The 14,595-nt window shown below is 45.5% G+C and overlaps 1 protein-coding gene across 3 annotated transcripts in view; it reads right to left on the reverse strand.

The window, feature by feature from the left end:
• Window positions 1-14,595, reverse strand: part of PHYKPL (5-phosphohydroxy-L-lysine phospho-lyase) — a 36,678-nt gene that overhangs the window by 16,482 nt on the left and 5,601 nt on the right. For 2 of the 3 annotated variants that reach the window (XM_059175862.1, XM_059175860.1), the window contains exons 5-8: window positions 13,939-14,026; window positions 13,745-13,861; window positions 12,217-12,299; window positions 11,733-11,958 (exon numbers count right to left, since the gene is read on the reverse strand). In XM_059175862.1, the coding sequence (XP_059031845.1) occupies window positions 11,733-11,958; window positions 12,217-12,299; window positions 13,745-13,861; window positions 13,939-14,026 (514 nt within the window). The remainder of the gene's footprint in view (window positions 1-11,732; window positions 11,959-12,216; window positions 12,300-13,744; window positions 13,862-13,938; window positions 14,027-14,595) is intronic. The other variant, XM_059175863.1, reaches the window with a different exon arrangement.

Below are 14,595 nucleotides of genomic sequence, written 5' to 3' on the forward strand. Positions count from 1 at the left end.
GAAACACAAACACATGGAGGTTAAACAAGATGCTGTTAAACAACCAATGGGTCAATGAATAAATCAAAGAGGAAATTAAAAAAAACACCTTGAGACAAAAATGAAAATACAATGGTCCAGAATCTATGAGAAGCAGCAACAGAAGTTCTAGGAGGGAAGTATATAGTGACACAGAATCATATCAAGAAACGGGAAGAATCTTTTTTTCTTTTTTTAAGATTTTATTTATTTATTTGTCAGAGAGAGAGGAGCGAGAGTGAGCACAGGCAGACAGAGTGGCAGGTAGAAGCAGAGGGAGAAGCAGGCTCCCTGCTGAGCAAGGAGCCCGATGTGGGACTCGATCCCAGGACTCTGGGATCATGATCTGAGCTGAAGGCAGCTGCTTAACCAACTAAGCCACCCAGGCGTCCCAAGAAACGGGAAAAATCTTAAATCAACAATCTAACCTCATACCTAAAGGAATGAGGGGAAGAAAAAAAAAAGAACAAAGACCAAAGTTAGTAGAAGAAAGAAAATAAAGATCAGAGTGGAAGTAAAAAAAATAGAGATTAAAAAGAAAAGGAAGGGGGAGCCTGCTTCCTCCTCTCTCTCTGCCTGCTTCTCTGCCTATTTGTGATCTGTCTGTCAAATAAATAAAAATAAAATCTAAAAAAAAAAAAAAGTCTTTACCTCTAAGAAGACTACGCCCCTGTGCTCATCCTAGGCCTCCTGGCCTCCTGATCCTTTGGGTGGCTCAGTTGGTTAAGCAGCTGCCTTCAGCTCAGATCATGATCCCAGAGTCCTGGGATCGAGTCCCACATCGGGCTCCTTGTTCAGCAGGGAGCCTGCTTCTCCCTCTGTCTCTGCCTGCCATTCTGTCTGCCTGTGCTCGCTCTCTTCCCCTCTCTCTCTCTGATAAATAAATAAAATTAAAAAAAAAAAAAGATCAATGAAATTAAGAGCAGGTTCTCAAAAAAATAAACAAAATTGAAAGATCTATAGCCAGACTTGTCAAGAAAAAAGAGAGAGGACCAAATAAAACTAGAAGTGAAAGAGAAGTTATAGCTGGGCACCTGGATGGCTCAGTGGGTTAAAGCCTCTGCTTTTGGCTCGGGTCATGATCCCGGGGTCCTCGGAATCGGGCTCTCTGCTCAGCAGGGAGCCTGTTTCCCTTGCTCTTTCTCTCTGCCTGTGTCTCTGCCTACTTTAAATAAATAAAGTCTTTAAAAAAAAAAAAAAAAGAGAAGTTACAGCTGACACCACAGAAATACAAAGGGTCATAAAAGATTTTCATGAACAATTATATGCCAATTAACTGGACAACCTAGAAGAAATGGATACATTCCTAGAAACATCCAATCTTCCACAACTAAACCAGAAAGAAGCAGAAAACCTAAACAGATTATTACTAGTAACAAAATTCAATCAGTAATCCCCAAACTCCCCAAAACCAAAAGTCTAAGACCAGACAGCTTCACAGGTGAATGCTACCAAACTTTTATTTTTATTTATTTATTTTTAAAGATTTTATTTATTTGACAGAGAGGGAAAGAGAGGGAGAGAGAGAGCACATGTGCGCGCACAAGCAGGGGGAGCAGCAGGCAGAGGGAGAGGAAGGCTTCTTACTGAGCAAGGAGCCCGATGTGGGACCCAATCCAGGACCCTGGGATCATGACCTAAGCTGAAGGCAGACACTTAACCAACTGAGCCACCCAGGTGTCCCTCTACCAAACATTTATAGAGTTAACACCTATCCTTCCCAAAATTTCAATTTATTCCAAAAAACTGATAGGGAAGGAATGCTTCCAAACTTACTTATGAGGCCAGGATTATTGTGATACCTAAAATCAAAGACATAGTAAAAAAAAAAAAAAAAATTACAAGTCAGTATCCCTGATGAACACAGATGCAAAAATCCTCAATGAAATATTAGTAAAGCAAATTCAGCTAACACATCAAAACGATCCAACACCATGATCAAATGGGACGTATTCCCAGGATGCAAGGATGGGCCAACATCTGCAAGTCATTCCATGTGATACACCACGTTAACAAGACAAAGAATAAAATCATCCAGTCAGCTCAGTAGATGAAAAAGCATTTGACAAAATTCAACATCCATTCATGATAAAAACTCTAAAAAAGGTGGGTATAGATGGAACATAATAAATATAAATAAATATAATAAACATAGTAAAAGCCACCTAGACAAACCCACTGCTAACAACATCCTTAACAATGAAAAGTTGAAAGCTTTTTCTCAAGATCAGGAACAAGACCGGAATGCCCACCCTTGCCACTTTTACTGAACACAGTACTACAGGTCCTAGCCGCAGCGACGGGGCAAGAAAAGGAAATAAAAGGCATCCAAATTGGAAAGGAAGAAGTAAAACTGTCACTATTCACAGATGAGCTACTACAATATAGAAAAGTATAAAGCCAGCACCCATAAACTATTAGTTTAAAGGAATTCAGTAAAGTTGCAGGACACAAAATGCACAGAAATCTGTTGTTGTTGTTGTTTTTTTTAAATATTTATTTATTTATTTTAGAGAGTGGGAGAGAAAGAGGGAAGGGGAGGGGGAATCTTAAGCAGACTCCCCGCAGAGCCCAGAGCTTAATGTGGGGCTCAATCCCACAACCCTGAAATCATGACCGCAGCCAAAACCAAGAGTTGGGTATTGAATGCCCCTGTTGTGTTTTCACCTACTAGTAACAAACTATTGCAGAAATTAAGGAAACTATCCCATTTACAATTGCATCAAAAAGAATAAACTAACTAGGAACAAATTTTTGCAAAACTGTAAGACAAGGATGAAAGAAATTGAAGATGACATGAATCAATGGTAAGAAATACTGTCTTCATGGATTGGAGCAATTAATATTATTAAAAGTCCATAGTACCAAAAGCAATCTATAGATTTCAAAATACCCAATGACATTTCTCAGAGAACTGGGACAAATAATTCTAAAATTTGCATGGAACCACAAAATTTGCATGCAACCTCGAGAAAGAGGAACAAAGCTGGGAGTATCATGCTTCCAGGTTTCAAGCTATACTACCAATTACAGTAATCAGTATGGTTCTAGCACAAAACCAAATACATAGATGATCAGAAGAGAGAGCCCAGAAATAAAATCACACTTACATGGCCAATTAATCTACAACAAAGGTGGCAAGAATATACAATGGTGAAAAGACAATCTCTTCAATAAATGGTGTTAGAGAAAATGGACCACTTTCTTATATCCTATATAAAATAAAGCTCAAAATGAATTAAAGACTTAAATGTAAGACCTAAAACCATAAAACTCCTGGAAGAAAATAGGCAGTAACCTCTTGGACATTTGTTTTAGCAATACCTTTCTGGACAACAAAACAAAAACAAACAGCTGGGACTATATTGAACTGAAAAACTTTAGCACCGTGAAGGAAATCATCAACAAAACGAAAAGGCAATTTACCAAATGGGAGAAGACAGGCAAATAATGTCTCATAAGGAGTTAACACCCAAAATATAAAAGAACTTAGAAAACTCTGTATCACTTATTTTTTAGATTCCACACAAGTGTGAAATCCTGCTGTATTTGTCTTTCTCTGACTGGCTTACTTCACTTAGCATCACGATCTCCATCTCCATCTCTACCAACATGACCTCCATGCTGTTATAAATGGCAAGATTTCATTCCTTTTGCATAGCTCAGCCACCAAACACACACACACACACACACACACACACACACACACACACACACACCCTTTATCCATTCATCAACCTGGAGATGGGCTGCTTCTGTATCATGGCTCTTGGAAATAATGTCGCAATGAACACAGCAGGGCATAGGTCTTTTCCGATTGCTTTTACTTTTCTTCAGATAACTTGCTAGAAGTGGAATTGCTGGTCATATGTTTATCAAAAGTTAAAGTTCTACTTTAACTTTTTCAGGAACCTCTGCACTGTTTTCCATAGTGGCTGCACCAAGGTACCTTCCCACCAATGGTGAGTGCATGAGGGCTCCCTTTTCTCCACATCCTTGCCCACACCTGTTATTTTTTGTCTTTCCGACAACAGCCATTCTGGCAGGTGTGGGCAGCGATCTCACTGTGGTTTTGATCTGCAACTCCCTGATGATGAGTGATGTTTAGTATCTCTTCATATGTTTGTTGACCATCTGTATGTCTTCCTTGGAAAAACATCTGTTCAAGTCTTCTGTCCATTTTTCAACTGTTTTTTTTTTTTTTTTAACATTTTATTTATTTATTTGACAGACAAGAGATCACAGGTAGTCAGAGAGGCAGGCAGAGAGAGAGGGAAGCAGGCTCCCTGCTGAGCAGAGAGCCCGATGTGGGACTTGATCCCAGGACCCTGAGACCATGACCTGAGCCGAAGGCAGCGGCTTTAACCCACTGAGCCACCCAGGCGCCCTCAACTGGTTTTTTGTTTTGTTCTTTTTTTTAATGTTGTGTAAGTTTTTTTTTTTTAAGATTGTATTTATCTATCTGAGAGAGTGACAGAGCATGGTCAGAGGAAGAAGGTCAGAGGGAGCAGCAGACTCCCCGTGGAGATGGGAGCCTGATGCGGGACTCTATCCTGGCACTCCGGGATCATGACCTGAACCAAAGTGAGTTGCTTAACCAACTGAGCTACCCAGGCACCCTATGTTGTGTAAGTTCTGTATATATTTTGGATATTAACCCCTTACTAGATGTCTGATTTGCAAATATCTTCCCCCATTCAGTATGTTGCCTTTTGTTTTATTGATAGTTTCCTTCTCTGTACAAAAGAGCTTTTTAATTTGATATAATCCAATTTGCTTATTTTAGCTTTTGTTGCTAGTCAACTTCTACAAGGTGCCAAGACCATTCAATGGCATAAAACAGTCTTCTCAGCAAATGGTGTTGGGACAAACGGACATCCACACACAAGTGAGTCAAGTTACCCTCATCCCATCCATATGCAAAATATTAGGTCCGAATAAACGAAAGACTCAAATTTAAGAGCTAAAATTAGAAAATCCGTAAAAGAAGGCAAAGGTGTAAATCTTCACGACCTTAGATTAGGCAGTGGTTTGTTAGATAAGACTCCAAAGCACTAGCAAGCAAAGAAGAAATAAATTAGCCTCCAACAAGAGGAGCTTTGTTGCGCTTCAGAGGAGACTATGAAGAAAGTGAAAAGACAACTCAGAAATGGGAGAAAATATTTCCAAATTATCTCTTTGATAAGGATTAATACTGATAAAGAACTCTTACAACTCAGCAAAAAGAGACAAGTAACCCAATTTAAAAAATGGGTGGGGCGCCTGGGTGGCTCAGTGGATTAAAGCCTCTGCCTTTGGCTCAGGTCATGATCCCAGGGTCCTGGGATCGAGTCCCACATGGGGTCTCTGCTCCACGGGGAGACTGCTTGCTCCTCTCTCTCTGCCTGCCTCTCTACCTGTGATCTCTGTCAAATTTTTTAAAAATGGGCAAAGGATGTGAGTAACATTTTCCAAAGAACATGTGAACAGTCAATAACCACATAAAAAGATGCTCAACCTCACTAGCCATGAGGGAAACACAAATCACAATGAGATACTATTTTGTGCTCACTGGGGTGGCTATAATAAAAGACAGGAACTTACAAATGCTGGAGAGGATACAGAGGAGTTGGAGCATACGAGGGTACACGGTTGGTGGGCACGTCAAGTGGTACAGCTACTTGAAAAAAGTCTGTCAATCCTCAGGAAGTTAAGCCTAGGGTTGCCATATGATCTGGCGATTCCATTCACAGGGATATACTCAGTAGAGCAGAAAATACATGTCCAAACAAACACACATATGCAAATGTTTACTGCAGCATTATTCATAATAGCCAAGATGGGGAAACAACCAACAGTTCACTAAGTGAAGAAGGGATAAGTGAAATGTGGCACATTCATACAATGGGAATACCATTCATCCCTAAGAAAGAAGGAAGTACTGATTCATACTGGAACATGGATGAGCCTTGAACGTATTAGGGCTACATGACAGAAGTCAGACACTGAAGGCCACTTTGTAATTCCATTTATATGAAATGTCAAGAATAGGTAAATCCATCAAGACAGAAAGAAGGTGACTACCAGGACTTACAGAGAGAAGGTGGTGGGGGGGTGACTGCTAATGGGGCTGCATTTTCGGTGATGAAAATGTTCCAGAATTAAGACAGTAGTGGTAGTGGTGGTTGCACAACTTGGTGAGTACACCAAACACCACTGATTTGCACATGAATTTGAACCCACTGGATTTGTATTTAAAGCTTATTTATTTATGTGTTGAAGTCATTGCTACACACAACCTGAGGCTCGAATTCACGACCCTGAGATCGAGAGTCCCATACTCTTCCGACTGAGCCAGCCAGGCGCTCTGACTTCATTTTTATTGTTGTTGTTGTTGTTTTTTTAAAGATTTTATTTATTTGACAGAAAGAGACACAGCGAGAGAGGGAACACAAGCAGTGGGAGTGGGAGAGGGAGAAGCAGGCTCCCCGCCAAACAGGGAGCCAGATGCGGGGCTCGATCCCAGGACCCCAGGATCATGACATGAGCCGAAGGCAGATGCTTAACGATTGAGTCACCCAGGCGCCCCCTGACTTCATTTTTAAAAGAGTGAATTATATGGGTATGTAAATTATATTTCAACTGAAAAAGAATGGATGGTTTCAGCTTGTTCTACATCAATACTACATGTAGGGTGACAATGGAATATACTTTTAATGTGTTGGAGGAACAGAGGATCTAGATTTTATATTTAGCTAAAATATTTAAATATGAGGCCCTGATAAAAATATTCCTAGGCAAGCAAGATTTCAGAAGGCAATATAAAGGCTTGCACTGAAAATATCTGGGATGAAATACTTTTTTGGGGGGTAGATAATACTTATTTATTCATTTGACAGAGAGAGAGAACATAAGCAGGGAGAGAGGGAGAGGGAGAAGAAGCAGGCTCCACTGAGCAGGGCGCCCGATGTGGGGCTCAATCCCAGGACCCTGGGATCATGACCTGAGCCAAAGGCAGACGCTTAACCAACAAATGCTTAACCCACTGAACCACCCAGCAGCCCAGGATGAAATACTTTTAATACAGACACTAAAATAAAATAGGAAGGATTAAAAGAGACAAAAAAGTATGATACACTTTTAAAAAGATTTTATTTATTTAATTATTCATTATTATTCATATTATTTATTTATTTAATTATTATTATTATTAATTTAATTTAATTTTATTTATTTATTTGAGCCCGATTCAAGAGGCACCTGGGTGGCTCAGTTGTTAAGTGTCTGCCTTCGGCTCAGGTCATGAGTCCAGGGTCCTGGGATTGAGCCCTGCATTGGGCTCCCTGCTTAGCGGGGAGTCTGGTTGTCCCTTCTCCCTCTGCTCATGCTGTCTCTCTTTTTCTCAAATAAATAAATAAAATCTTTAAAAAAATATATAAAGATTCATGGGGTGCTTGGGTGTCTCAGTGGGTTAAGTCTCTGCCTTTGGCTCAGGTCATGATCTCAGGGTCCTGGGATTGAGCCCCACATGGGGCTCTCTGCTCAGCAAGGAGCCTGCTTCTTCCTCTCTGTCTCTCTGTCTCTACCTGCCTCTCTGCATACTTGTGATCTCTATCTGTCAAATAAATAAATAAAATCTTAAAAAAAAAAAAAAGATTCAATTCCCAGGTTGCCTGGCTACCTCAGGAAGGGGAGCATATGACTCTTGATTTCAGTGGTAGTGACTGAGACATTACTTAAAATCTTAAAAAAAAAAAAAAATTCAATTCCCAATGAACATACAGAAATAAAAAATATGTATATCATCAATATATATGAAATAAAGCAAAAATTGACAGTGTTGGGGCGCCTGGGTGGCTCAGTGGGTTAAGCCGCTGCCTTCGGCTCAGGTTATGATCTCAGGATCCTGGGATCGAGTCCCACATCGGGCTCTCTGCTCGGCAGGGAGCCTGCTTCTCTCTCTCTCTCTCTCTCTCTGCCAGCCTCTCTACCTACCTGTGATCTCTGTCAAATAAATAAATAAGATCTTAAAAAAAAAATTGACAGTGTTACAAGGAAAAACTGATCAGTTTCTCATCACTGTGAGATCTCTATGCACAGCTCTCAGTTATTAATAGGTTATTTAGAAAAAATTCCCAGCAAGAATACAGAAGATTCAAACAACGCAATTAACAAGCTTGACCTAAGAGATATTTCACAGAGTTCTGCATTTAGGGAATATACATTTTTCTTAAGAACATGTAGAATAATCAAGTAACAAATCACCTCAACACATTTCACAAAATAAGTAGCGTGTAAGACATGACCTTTGACCTCAGTGTCATTAGTCAGAAGTTAACAATAAAAAAAATCTAAAAAACTTAGAAGTGAATAATGCAGTGGTCCTTATACTTTTTTTTTTTTTTTTTTTTTTAAAGTAGGCTCTATTCCCAGCTTGAAGCCCAATGCGGGGCTTGAACTCATGACCCTGAGATCAAGACCTGAGCTGAGATCCAGAGTGGGACACTTAACTGATTGAGTCACCCACGTGCCCCGGTCCTCACTATTTTGACCTTAGAATCCCCTTAAAATTGAGGGATCCAACCTACACAATCAACAAAGGACTAAAATCAAGAATATGTGTGTGTATGGGGCGCCTGGGTGGCTCAGTGGGTTGGGCCTCTGCCTTTGGCTCAGGTCACGATCCTGGGGTCCTGGTATCGAGCCCTGTGTCAGGTTCTCTGCTTAGCGGGGAGCCTGCTCCCTCCTCTCTCTCTGCCTGCCTCTCTGCCTACTTGTGATTTCTGTCTGTCAAATAAATAAATAAATCTTAAAAAAAAAAATATGTGTATGTATGTGTGTGTGTGCATGCATGCGTTCCTCTTTATACACACACACACACATAAACAAATGCATATACGGAGGAACACAAAACTCCCACAAATAAATAAGAAAAGCTCTAGTAACTCAATCAAAAAATGGGCAAAAGCAAAAACAGGCATTTCACAGAAGAGGAAACATATGGCCAATAAATATGCGAAGATATCCAAAATAGATACAGAACTTATAAAACTCAACACCCCAAAAACAAATGATCCAATTTAAAAATGGGCAGAAGCCATTTCTCTAGGGAAGACATCCAGATGGCCAGCAGACACATGCACAGATGCTCAACATCACTCTTCATCAGAGAAAAGCAAATCAACACTACAGCAGGTGTCTCCTCCCACCTGTCGGAACGGCTAAAATCAACCCAAGAAACAGGTGTTGATAGGGATGCAGAGAAAAAGGAACCCTCATGCACTAATGGTGGGAGTGCTAAAAACAGTATGGCGGTTCCCCAAAGTCTTAAAAATAGAGCAACCCTATGACCCAGCAATCACACTATGGGGTAGTTACCAGAAGAACACCAGAACGCTAACTGAAAGCGATACAAGCGCCCGTATGTCTATAGCAGAATTATTTCTGATAGCCAAGATAGGGAAGCAGCCCAGGTGTCCACTGACTGATGAACAGATAAAGAAGAGGTGGTGTATATATATGAAATGGAATATTATTCACCTATAAAAAAGAACAAAATCTTGCTATTTGCAACGACATGGATGAAACCAGACAGTATGAGGCTAAGCAAAATAAGTCCGAGAAAGTCAAAATATTGTATGATTTCACTCATGTGGAATTTAAGAAACAAAACAGATGAGCAAAGGGAAAAAAAAAAGAGAGCGAAGTCAAGAAACAGACTCTTAACTTAATCACAGACTGCTGATTATCAGAGGGGAGGGGGTGGGAAATGGCCAAAATCAGTGAAGGGGACGAAGGCGGGCGCTTGTGAAGAGCTCTGGGTGACGTATGAAGTGTTGAATCCCTACACCGTACATCTAAAACTAATAGCACACTGTGCGTTAACTGGAATTACATTAAAATAAGAGGGAAAAAAAAAAGCCACACAGAGAGATGTTTCACATAATCTGAAGCCAGGAAATGCCATGTCAAGACCATTCTCCAATTTGAGGGGATACTACTCTACACCCCACTTGCCCAGTGAACAGTAAAAGGTGTTTGAGAGGAAGCCGACCCAAAGAATCGCTATCTGCCACCGGTAGTTAACTTGTGAGCTACTTTGGAAAACAAACATCACTATCTCTTAAAAACAGGGAATGAACACAGACCATGACCCAGCAAGTCCACTTTATGGTCTATCCTGGAGAAAAACTCTTGCGTGTGCACAATACAAACTTGTAAAATTAGTTTAGAGCAGTGAAAACCCTGGGAACAACCCCAAAGTGCATCAACAGGAAGGGACAGCATGTTCATGTGGTGCAGTATCAGTCCCACCTTGGTGACAAGCCATGTGGACGACTCAGTAGTATGTTAGGTGGAAAAACAAAGCCCCTAAGAGAACACACAGTATTACACACTTTTTATAGGGGTCAAAACTAACTCTAAGGTACAATGAACCCAGAGAAGATTATCGGGCTGGATGGGAGGGCGGGGGTGGGGGGAAGCAGCCATACAGGTAGATGCAGGTTACAGTCCAGGGCCTAACTTTTACTTGAAATGATGGCTTCTTGGATGCTTGTGAGGTTAATCAAAGTAACCAGTTAACCGGTTCACAGAGCGAGGACCGTGCAGGGACAGAGGTTTCTGTAATCTATGTGAACTTCAGGTCAAGATAAAGAAACAAAACAAGCAGGCTCTCACTCCACTGGGCGCTGTTTCACCAGCACAACATAAGCCCTCCTGCCCCCAGGGCTACTCCTCCCACACCTCTTCTCTCCTTCCCACCCCACCCCCAATCCCTCGTGGTGTCCCGTGCTCTCTGACAGCAGACATCACACTCCTTCCAACCAGCCCTTCTCCACCCCTCCCTGATCCGGTGTCTGTGGGTCTGTCTTCCCCCAACAGGGAGCTTGTGCTGGGCAGAGGCTCTCTCTGCGTGTCCCCTGCGCATCCAGTGAGGATTTGCTTAACTGTCAGCCCTCACACTTCACGACCTTCTCTGCCAACTCCACCTTGCCCAATCCTGACATGTTTCTGTCTCCAATTCAAACTGGCTCTTTTTGTGGGAAGTCACAGAGAGTACTTCTTCCCCTAAAACACCATCCCTTCCTATTTCTTCCCTGTGGCCAGTGCCCAGATCTGGGCCTCCTCCTCTTTTACCTGCACCTCTGGTTCTTTCTCCACACTAATCGCCTGAGATCCTTCTAGAGTGTATTTCACATCTCCTCTAACCCCAGCGAAAACCCTTCCATGGCTCCTCACTGCCCTCGAGACCAGTGAGTGACCACATGCTGCTCTCAGGCTTCTCCTCCAACACAAGGACCTCTTTCACTTAGGGAAAGCTCTCCAGCCTACCCCAAGGCCGGGAAGCCATGTCCTCCTTGAAGCTCCCACTGGAATGTCAACCCTGCTCCCAGACCACCGCCACCTGAACAGGGGGCGCTCCGCACACATCTGCCGTAGGCTGAGGCACAAGGCCTGGCACGGACAGGGTCGCCCCTGCTGGGAGGGAGGGGCAGCCTCTTGTATTCTTTCTGTATACTTGACAAGGCACGATCTCTTGTGACAGCTTTTGGATTGAGGCTAGTTTTTAAGGCCATATGTTTTTTCCTCTGACCTGCGGTAACCCCCAACAACAGCATTTTAGCAGTCTCTGCTCGGGGCACCGTGCTAGGCCGGGGGCCTTTGCTCACTGACAAGCAGGGTGGGGCCTAGCAGAACCTACAGTGCTCCTTTGCCCTAGAGCCTTTACTCACCGTGTTGAAATACTCGACGCCGGTGGCTTCAAAGGCCCTTGCCACAGCTTGGGTTGTGGCCACGCAGGCTACCGGGTGACCATTGCCAATCGACTTGCCCATGGTGACGATGTCAGGGACAAAGTCTTCTCCCTGCAGCTGGAAGGCCCAGAAGTGCTTGCCTACTCGGCCAAAGCCCACTTGAATCTCGTCTGCGACAAAGAGCCCTCCGGCCCTGTGGATGTGCCTGTGGCAGAGGACAGATGGCTGACGGGGTTTGCGGTAAGTGGGATCGGACCGGGAGCTCGGGGAGTCTTGGACTCTGAATCCTGGCTCTGACAGCAGTGAGGTGGGGGCATTAGGCAGGTGGCTGGCTTTCCTGGGGCCACCATTTCTTCTCAAAATTCTGGCCAAAAGGCCAGGCTGAGGCTGGAATTTGGAACAAAGGTCGGGAAGCCCCAGGACAGCCCTGCCCTCCATGAGGCACCCCCACCCAGCTACTCACTCTGCCACTTCGGGGAAGTAGCCGGCCGGGGGAATGATCTGCCCTGCAACACTGGGCAGAGACTCCACAAAAAAGGCTGCGATCTGCGGAGGAGACAGAATGCTGGGGACACCGCTGGGGAGACACTGGGTGGTATGCTAGATGCATCCTGCCGGTGCTGGCTCAGTGCTGGCTCCTAGCAGGACGAGTCCCCAGCATTGCTGTGTGGCCCCTTTGGGCTCCAGATCACAGCTAGTCTGTGACCAGGTTTTCTTTTGGGCTGCAAACCAACTCTTAACGCATGGGATTCTCCAGACTCCTTATACTTAGCACGTCCCAGATGACTGGGAGATTATCTCTCCCTCATCAGCCTGTTCCTTCCCTGCTCCTACCTGGTGCCTCCCATCACCCCACTGAGAGAAACTCGGCCCCCCTCTGTGATCCATCGGTCAGCATGGCCTCTGCCTCTCTACCATCTGTGCACCTCCTGCCTCCCCTCCACCTGGACACACCTGCCTCAACCTCCTGCAGATGTCACCTAACAGGATGCCTCCTGCAGTCAGTCTATCATCCAGCGGCCACCAGGGCGATCCATAGCTCAGTCACTGAACTCATCACTGTCCTGTTTAAACCCCTTCAGTGATCCCATTTCTCCCAGCCATGACCTCCAAGCTGTGTCATGTCTCAGACCTGCTGCAGAGACTATGGCCCAGGGAGAGGGCTGATGGGGTAGGAACCAGCCACCCCCGCTGCCCCTAGAGCCCTCGCTTTTTTGGTTTTCTGTAAGCGGAGGCTAAGCATCTGAAACGCACACGCCAAGCTCCCCTGATCTGGTCCTGCCCATCATTCTGGCTTCACTGCCTGCTTGTCTTGGCTGAACATCTTGCGTTCAGCTGTCACTGCATCAGGGAGGCCTTCCAGAAAGCCCTGACACCACTCGCTGACTCCCTGCCACTGCTGTGGCCCCGGCCACGGCTCCCCTGGAGCACACACCCCTCAAGTCTCTGCCCCTGCGCTCCCTGTCCACCACAATACCCTGTGTGGGGCCTCCTCCCGGCGGTGGGCCGGCTCCACTCACGGGCATCCCCTTGACCCCATCTTGTCACTCTCCCTCTGAACACCCTTCAGTCCTTCCTGGTGGCCTCCAGCCCCTCGACATATCCCTTGTGGTTCCTTGCACAGGGTTCCTGCCTGCCTCTCTGGGCCTGTCTCCTGCCAGCTCAGCCAGGCCCCACACCGGTGAGGGTCTACCCCTGCAGGCCGCCCCCCTGCTCAGCATGCCTTTCCTCTCCTCCCCGCACCCCTGGCCACTGAGTGCCAATCCCCACTCACTGCAATCAGGCAGCATCTCCGCCAAGGACCCTCTTCGCGCCCACACCAGTCCAGCCCTGGCCCCTGGCCCCGTCACATCCACTTTACAGGTCTTTAGCTAAACTCTCTGCAGAACACCTAAACCTTCTAGATTCCTCAAAGGTGGGCTCTGGTTCCAGGATCTCTCAGGGCCCCGGTGTTTGCTGTTCCGTTCCTGGGGACTGTGCACACATGTTACCTTCCTGCCCTTCTCCTGCACGCTGTTCACCACACGCTGCACCTCGCTGGCGTAGGCGCCTGCTGGATTGGGATGGTCCTCCCGGTAAAGACCCCGGTAGGTGTCTGGGAGAGGTGCCTGTGGGGAGTGACAGCGTCGTGTCATCCGGGCTCGGGGGGGAGCACCGACCTGGTGCCCGCTTGGGCAGTGCATACCACATGGACCCACTCCTTCTGGCCATCCAGGTCTCGGAACTTGTATGGGCTGATGTCGATCAGAGAGCTCAGGTGACCGTGATAAGCGCTGAGGAGAAGAAGCGGGGAGTGGCTCAGGCCCGGGTGGCCCATATTCCGTGGCCCAGCCCCAACAACAGTCTCCCCACCTCAGGAGCCTCAGGGCAGGCCAACGTGACACAGCCCCCCAAGTCCTAGGGCTGGGAACCAGCACAGGCCTGGGAGCCTGGGAGCCAGACCTCCTGGGAGGCCGCTTACTAGCTAGGTAATGGTGACTGATCATTTGGCCTCTGTGGCTTCAGTGCTCTTCTCTGTGAAGTTGGGGGTGGGGGGTGGGGAGTGGGTTTCCTCCTACAGAACTATAATGAAGCCTGAGTGGGGTAATGATCCAGCCCTGGGCCTGCGCCCCGTGCACAGCAGACACTCAGTGCCGTCAGGACAGTTTTAATATCTAAACTGTGGGGCCAAGTCTCACTTCCTTACAAAGCATCCTCTGCTTCCAGAAGAGAGGCCCTGGGAGGAAGAGGCCCCTGGTACATGTAGGGATGTTTCTATGGCCAGGTCCTCATGCTTCCCTCCACGAGCCCAGGCCCCTCATCCCCCACCCGAGGCACTTAAGGCTAGAGCCTCGCCTACCCC

This window comes from Mustela lutreola, chromosome 5 (genome assembly GCF_030435805.1).
Source record: "Mustela lutreola isolate mMusLut2 chromosome 5, mMusLut2.pri, whole genome shotgun sequence".
NCBI classification, from domain to species: domain Eukaryota; kingdom Metazoa; phylum Chordata; class Mammalia; order Carnivora; family Mustelidae; genus Mustela; species Mustela lutreola.